This window comes from Tachypleus tridentatus, chromosome 12 (assembly GCF_004210375.1).
Source record: "Tachypleus tridentatus isolate NWPU-2018 chromosome 12, ASM421037v1, whole genome shotgun sequence".
Classification (NCBI taxonomy): Eukaryota; Metazoa; Arthropoda; class Merostomata; order Xiphosura; family Limulidae; genus Tachypleus; species Tachypleus tridentatus.
The window spans coordinates 125,694,196-125,703,026 of NC_134836.1; the positions used below are offsets into that span (position 1 = coordinate 125,694,196).

General features: G+C 32.3%; 1 protein-coding gene across 6 annotated transcripts in view; it reads right to left on the reverse strand.

Annotated features, from left to right (window-relative positions):
• Positions 1-4,986, reverse strand: part of LOC143234618 (coiled-coil domain-containing protein 93-like) — a 94,725-nt gene extending 89,739 nt beyond the window's left edge. For 5 of the 6 annotated variants that reach the window (XR_013018738.1, XR_013018737.1, XM_076472087.1 and 2 more), the window contains exon 1: positions 4,867-4,986. Coding sequence is in view for 3 of the 6 variants with exons in the window: in XM_076472087.1 (XP_076328202.1) it covers positions 4,867-4,965 (99 nt within the window). In the remaining 3 variants the exon portion in view is untranslated. The remainder of the gene's footprint in view (positions 1-4,866) is intronic. The other variant, XM_076472088.1, reaches the window with a different exon arrangement.
• Between the last annotated feature and the right edge of the window lie 3,845 nt (positions 4,987-8,831).

Sequence of the window (8,831 nt, forward strand, 5' to 3'; positions counted from 1 at the left end):
TGACAGGTAACCATAATGTATGTTCTTATATACACAATGTGACAGGTAACCGTGATCTCTAAATGTTCTTATATATATACAATGTGACAGGTAACCATAATCTATAAATGTTCTTATATATACACAGTGACAGGTAACCATAATCTATAAATGTTCTTATATATACACCGTGACAGGTAACCGTAATCTATAAATGTTCTTATATATACAAAGTGACAGGTAACCGTAATCTATAAATGTTCTTATATATACATAATGACAGGTAACCGTAATCTATAAATGTTCTTATATATACAAAGTGACAGGTGACCGTATTCTATAAATGTTCTTACATATACAAAGTGACAGGTGACCGTAATCTATAAATGTTCTTACATATACAAAGTGACAGGTGACTGTAATCTATAAATATTCTTATATATACAATATCACAGTTGTTGTTAAAACACTATTTTACACTGTGAGAGGTAACCATTATCTATAAATGTTTTTATATATACAATGTGAGAGGTAACCGTCATCTATAAATGTTCTTATATATACAATGTGACAGGTAACCGTGATCTCTAAATGTTCTTATATATATACAATGTGAAGGTAACCGTAATGTATGTTCTTATATATACAAAATGACAGGGAACCGTAATCTATAAATGTTCTTATATATACAAAGTGACAGGCAACCGTAATCTAAAATGTTCTTATACATACAAAGTGAGAGGTAACCGTAATCTATAAATGTTCTTATATATACAAAGTGACAAGTAACCGTAATCTATAGATGTTCTTATACAAAGAAAGTGACAGGTAACCGTAATTTTTAAATCTTGTATATACAATGTGACCGGTAACCGTAATCTATAAATGTTCTTATATATACAATGTGACCGGTAACCGTAATCTATAAATGTTCTTATATATACAAGGTGACAGGTAACCGTAATCTATAAATGTTCTTATATATACACTAACAGGTAACTGTAATTTATAAATGTTTTTATATATACACTGTGACAGGTAACCGTAATGTATGTTCCTATATATACAATGTGACAGGTAACCGTGATCTCTAAATGTTCTTATATATATACAATGTGACAGGTAACCGTAATCTATAAATGTTCTTATATATTCAATATCACAGTTGTTGTTAAAACACTTTATTTTACAGTGACAAGTAACCGTAATCTATAAATGTTTTTATATATACAATATCACAGTTGTTGTTAAAACACTTTATTTTACACTGTGACAAGTAACCGTAATCTATAAATGTTTTTATATATACAATATCACAGTTGTTGTTAAAACACTATTTTACACTGTGAGAGGTAATTGTAATCTATAAATGTTGTTATATATACACTGTGACAGGTAACAGTAATCTATAAATGTTATATATACACTGTGACAGCTAACCGTAATCTATAAATGTTCTTATATATACAATGTGACAGGTAACCGTAATCTATATATATTCTTATATATACAATATCACAGTTGTTGTTAAAACACTATTTTACACTGTGAGAGGTAACCATTATCTATAAATGTTCTTATATATACAATGTGAGAGGTAACTGTCATCTATAAATGTTCTTATATATACAATGTGAGAAGTAACCGTAATCTATAAATGTTCATATATATACAAAGTGACAGGTGACCGTAATCTATAAATGTTCTTATATATACAAAGTGACAGGTGACCGTAATCTATAAATGTTCTTATATATACAAAGTGACAGGCAACCGTAATCTATAAATGTTCTTATATATACAATGTGACAGGTAACCGTAATGTATGTTCTTATGTATACAATGTGACAGGTAACCGTGATCTCTAAATGTTCTTATACATACAATGTGAGAGGTAACCGTAATCTATAAATGTTCTTATATATACAAAGTGACAGGTAACCGTAATCTATAGATGTTCTTATACAAAGAAAGTGACAGGTAACCGTAATTTTATATGTTCTTATATATACAAAGTGACAGGTAACCGTAATCTATAAATGTTCTTATATATACAATATGACAGGTAACCGTAGTCTATAAATGTACGTATATATGTACAGTGACAGGTAACCATAATCTATAAATGTTCTTATATATACAAAGTGACAGGTAACCGTAATCTATAAATGTTCTTATATATACACTGTGACCGATAACCGTAATCTATAAATGTTCTTATATATACAATGTGACAGGTAACCATAATCTATAAATGTTCTTATATATACACCGTGACAGGTAACCGTAATCTATAAATGTTCTTATATATACAAAGTGACAGGTAACTGTAATCTATAAATGTTCTTATATATACAATATGACAGGGAACCATAGTCCATAAATGTACTTATATATGTACAGTGACAGGTAACCATAATCTATAAATGTTTTTATATATACAAAGTGACAGGTAACCGTAATCTATAAATGTTCTTATATATACACTGTGACCGGTAACCGTAATCTATAAATGTTCTTATATATACAATGTGACAGGTAACCGTAATCTATAAATGTTCTTATATATACAATGTGACAGGTAACCGTAATCTATAAATGTTCTTATATATACAATGTGACAGGTAACCGTAATCTATAAATGTTCTTATATATACACTGACAGTTAACTGTAATTTATAAATGTTTTTATATATACACTGTGACAGGTAACCGTAATGTATGTTCTTATATATACAATGTGACAGGTAACCGTGATCTCTAAATGTTCTTATATATATACAATGTGACAGGTAACCGTAATCTATAAATGTTCTTATATATACAATATCACAGTTGTTGTTAAAACACTTTATTTTACACTGTGACAAGTAACTGTAATCTTTAAATGTTTTTATATATACAATATCACAGTTGTTGTTAAAACACTATTTGACACTGTGAGAGGTAATTGTAATCTATAAATGTTGTTGTAGATACAATGTCACAGTTGTTGTTAAAACACTATTTGACACTGTGAGAGGTAATTGTAATCTATAAATGTTGTTGTAGATACAATGTCACAGTTGTTGTTAAAGCAGTTTATTTTACACTGTGAGAGGTAATTGTAATCTATAAATGTTCTTGTAAATACAATGTCACAGTTGTTGTTGAAACAGTTTATTTTATAAGTAGCATTTAGAGTAACTGGAAAACAGAGCTGTGAAATCATTTAGTTTTAAACCCTGAATCAAAAAATATGGTTCCAATATTATTATTTTCAACTTCAAATTTGTCAAAGCAGTCTTAAAAAGCTGTATAGTCCTTTTACCACAGTCTCTCTTATTTCAACTTCTCAAACCACAAACATATTGTTACACTTCTTAATACCGAAACTTGTTTTCATGAACCAGTCAATACGTGTCACTGACCTTATGAATAAAGCAAACATAACCAGGTAAAGTCATCTCTTTCCAGCACCATAATTTCACAAGCAAGGTGAGAAATATTCCCGTCTTATGGGCTATGCAAGTTAAATCTAATCAAAAAAGGTGTGGTAAAAATGGATTCAGCTTGCAACTGAAAGAAACTGAAACTGTCAAACAGTAACCACATTGTCAGGGCCTTTACAGTAAATATTCATTCAGTAGTTATCTAAGACACATTTTTTGTTCAACTTTGGACATGATGGTGGGTAAAATAAATTCCTCATTTGTTAGCACATTCCACTGACAGAATAGTTATGATGCCAACAGAAACAGAGTTATTACTCTATGAAACTTTAATCTGATGAAAACTGAATAAATTAGTTTGCTTTCTCTGTAGACATAACACTGTGGAATAACATGAGTCCTACTGGTCCATCTCAGATGTTTAATCCAAATTAAATAAAAATATATATGCAAATAACTTCTTGATGTTGTAGAAGTACAGATTTTACATGATACAAGGTTGTGGGTAATATTTATCACAACAATATTGCCTTAAAAATCAACAACGTCTGTTTGTTTTTACTAAAATCAGTTAAAATGAGTCTTTGGTCTTCAAAAAAAAAACTTTCAAAAACTGAAGAAGTTTCTTTGAGAGAAATATTCTGTTGTTACTGTTTATGTGGGACAGACTGTCTGGTGGGGGCAACGACATTGTTGAAAAAGACATAGCTTTTGTAATGTAACTGAAAGGTTAACATAATTTAATAACACATTAAGAACTTAAAATAATGTGTAAATATTATCATTCTAATCTGGTGCATTTCATAAGTTATAAATGAATATTATAGAAAGTATGAATTAAGGTTATCATGGACTATTTAACTGTCCTGATAACACCAATCAAAAAAGTTTCAACTAAGAGGAATTATTCTGTTTCTTCTGAAACAAAAAGATCCCAGAAATTCTTTATTAGTAGTATGACATAAATTTACGTTGGAAAGGGGTATGGGTGTAAAGGCATAAACTAAATATTAATTTTAGTTAATTTTTTTTTACGTATAAGAGAACATGTATAAACAAAATTATTGTATTTAATACTATTCTGTGGTTTTTCTCGAGTCCAAAAATAAAAACTACAAATAATAACAATCATAATTCTGATTTGATAAAATGATTTACTCAATGTAGCTGCCATTTCACTCATTTTGTTTCTAATTTAACTTTAACAATTTTTCATAAATTAAGACCTAGTTAATGTTCTGGTATTAAGGCTTATATTTACCCATATTCGATTAATTAAGTTTAAAAACTCGTCTTAATTTGTTCAAACTGAACTGAGTCGACTTCTCGATAGTGACACAGTGTTATTGCCAGTGTAATTTTGAACTTGTCGAAACCAACAAATTAAATAAAACTAAAATGTTCAAAATACTGTAAAACAACAAAATCATAATTAAACAATATTATATCCAAATACCTCAGAGTTATACTTATCAAGAGTTTGTGTAGGCGGGATTTTTGGTGGAATGGTTAATCGAGATACTCCTTGGATAACACTCCCACCTGCGGCGGCCATTATTATCCAAATCCTAACATGAAATATATAGCCAATAGAGGACGCTCCTAAATATCACATGAAGTAAAATATTATCACAAAATAAACGGGAAAAAGATGGAAGAACTTATGAAACACGCATCTTAACTGAATCTGCTATTAGTACTTTGTATAAGTACGTATTGTAGTGAGTTTTTAGCAAGGCTAATATTTTTATCTATCTTTTGCCCTTCCTGATTTTGAACTAGTGGTCAGAGAAAGGGCAGTCGGTTAATAGCACCCTATCATTCACATTAAGAGATTGACTGTTACTCTTATTACGCAATCACAGCTTAAAGGGAGATGCTTGATGGTCATAAATGGATTTTAACCTGACTTGACAGATCCGAAATCCATATATCTACCACAGAACCAACCCTCACTCATGTATAAATAAGCTATTCGAATCTCAATTATATAATAAGTATCGTAGCACCTATTTTAGAAACGACAACTTTTATAAGAGATAGAATATGAAGAAAGAGAACGAAACGGTAGTTAATATAAATAGGATATTATATATTAAGAATGGCACATAATTTTCTAATATATATAAATATAGTACCGAACCGTGGTCTTATGTCCCACATTTAAATGGCTGATATAATACAAATTTACTGCTTATTGCACTTTTTCAGTTTAATTCTCTTTGCCACTATAATGCAAGTTCAATTTATTTAACTATGTTTCGGGCACTAATTAGTATGTCAACAAATTTACGGTTCACCTTTGAGAAGTCCTTGAAAAAGTGTTTTCTCAAAATAATTATATTCTCTAAAAGACTGAATGAAAAGCTTCTCCCTCTGTGCAAACTTCTGCATCGAAACCTTCCTTTGATTTGAATTTTGCACAAAGCTACTCGAGGGCTATCTGTGCTAGCCGTCCCTAATTTAGCAGTGTAAGACTAGAGAGAAGGCAGCTAGTCATCACCACCCACCATCAACTCTTGGGCTACTCTTTTACCAAAGAACAGTGGGATTGACCGTCACGTTATAACGCCCCCACGGCTGGGAGGGCGAGCATGTTTGGCGCGACGGGGATGCGAACCCGCGACCCTCGAATTACGAGTCGAACGCCTTAACACGCTTGGTTATGCCGGGTCCATTCGTTTGGTACAACACAGACGTCGGTGTAACCAGCGCTTTAGGAGAGTTTACGTGTCACACTCACGTAAATCTTATTATATTTATAAGAGTTATATTCCTACCAAGATCTGACTTACATATCAAAAACCTATTCTTGAAATAATGAAAAATGAGATTAAATTTATAATGAAAAATGAGAAAAGAACAATACTAAATTGAAATCTACGACATAAATAATATAACATAACGTTTTTGGATAACATGGAAACTGTGGTCCATCTCAGCTGTCACTCTTTTAAACTAAAACTATTAACAAATAAATAAAAATCTTAAACCCAGCCCTTATTGTTCATACACATATTGGCCCAGTATGGCCAGGTGGTTAAAGCACTCGATTCGTAATCCGAGAGTCTCGGGTTCGACTCCCCGTCGCACCAAATATGCTCGCCCTTTCAGTCGTGGGGGCGTTATAATGTAACGGTCAATCCCACTATTCGTTGGTAAAAGAGTAGCCCAAGAGTTGGCGGTGGGTGGTGATGACTAGCTGCCTTCCCTCTAGTCTTACACTGCTAAATCAGGGGTAGCTAAATCAGATAGCCCTCGAGTAGTTTTGCGCGAAATTCAAAAACAAACAAAAGCAAGTTGTAATTGTAATTTAAATTCCTTTGTGTGTTTATGATTGGTACTGATGCTAGTTGTTAATTGGCTTGTTTCAAATCTCTCTTGTGCGATTCAAAAAACTTAAGGACCATTGAACCGATATTATTGCTAACTGTATTTATACACCACACACTTCAGTCCTTTTAACATTCATTTTCATTATGATCATAATTTTAATAAAATAATTACACAAGGATAGTCCCCTAGTGTTGGACGTCTGGTTTGAATTTCTGCTGTATAGTATTAGTGTTTAATCAGTGATGTCGAGAAACCCACTTGTTGAGATTTATATGCAAAAACGGCTCGTTTGGATTGAGAAAATATTTTACATAGAAGAGCGAACAACGTTTCGACCCTTCTTCGGTCAACAATGACCGAAGAAGGTCGAAACGTTGTTCGCTCTTCTATGTAAAATATTTTCTCAATCCAAACGAGCCGTTTTTGCATATAAAAGTATTAGTGTTTATTTGTTTTGGTAATTGTCTTAGCTTGCTTCTTTGTTAAATCATGGCCGAGCGCGTAAGGCGTGCGACTTGTAATCCGAAGGTCGCGGGTTCGCGCCCGCGTCGCGCTAAACATGCTCGCCCTCCCAGCCGTGGGGGTGTATAATGTGACGGTCAATCCCACTATTCGTTGGTAAAAGAGTAGCCCAAGAGTTGGCGGTGGGTGGCGATGACTAGCTGCCTTCCCTCTAGTCTTACACTGCTAAATTAGGGACAGCTGGCGCAGATAGCCCTCGAGTAGCTTTGTGCGAAATTCCAAAAACAAACAAACAAACTTTGTTAAATTAATTTAGTGATGTCATATAATATTTTTATGTTGTTGTGACGTTACATAATAAACAAATAGCCATTAAAAACCTTCAGCTATGCCCCGAACTGCTCTTCAAGTTGAGTATATAACACAGGCCTGCGAAGTTAAACTTCACGAAAATTGTTTTGGTTTTAATATCAAATTTTCCATAACTCAGCAGATTTGGAAAATAATATTTTTATTTTTCTTCTATCACGTATGGAAATTTTACAAATCGGGAAGAAATAAAGAATCTTAATTAGATCAAATTATTACTTCGTTTACCATACTGAATGAAGAAAATGGAAGAACGTTGATGCCAAACGAAAGTGTATCCCCATTCATGCTGCCGGCTAGCGCAGATAGTCCTCGTGTAGCTTTGCGCGAAATAAAAAAGAAACCAAACCAAATAATTTCTTATGTGTCTTTCCTATCGAAAAGTGTCAATTATTACTGATATCATTAGAAGTTATTTGTCACTACTCAGGAAGGCTAATATTAATGTTCAATCGTATATTGTAATTGGTGAATAGATTTATTATTTGTCACTACTCAGGAAGGCTAATATTAATGTTCAATCGTATATTGTAATTGGTGAATAGATTTATTATTTGTCACTACTCAGGAAGGCCAATATTAATGTTCAATCGTATATTGTAATTGGTGAATAGATTTATTACAATCGGAAAAGTTTTCTCTTTCTATCAAATCTAATGCATTGAAACGGAAAGAGCAGTCTTATCTGTATTTGTAATTTACTTTGACCTTTGTATGCCTCTTAGCTTATTCTTTAATCACAGCAATGCTTCTCAAACCAGATCCAGTTGCATGTTGTTATTGTCAACTCTTAACACAATTTGGAACGTTCCCAAACACTTCTCTAACGTCCTTTTGGTGCCCCTTAAAGCGTTTTTGTGTGGTCAGTGAACTGTCTTTCTTACCTCTCTGTTCTTCTTCAAGTTGTTAAAAATGTCTTCGATTTCTATATTTCTTCATTATTAACATTTTAGGTTTTCAATATATCCATTATTTCCCCTCTATAAGTTAGATTACTAACTCATTGTAGTTAAAATTGTTTGTAGTTAATGTAACATTTTTCATAATTCCTCCAATAAATTTCTCTTCGAAGAAGTTAAACCTTAAGAGTCCTTTTAGGCGGAATTTTCAATTTCAAACTGGGATGGTTCCAATTCGCAGAGCTCAGCAGGAAGTAAGAGAGCTTATTAGGCTAGAAATCGACTTATAAGCACAACACAGAGAACCCATTGCGTTGCTTTAGTTTTTATCTGGTTCATTGTTTTTCTTTTCAAT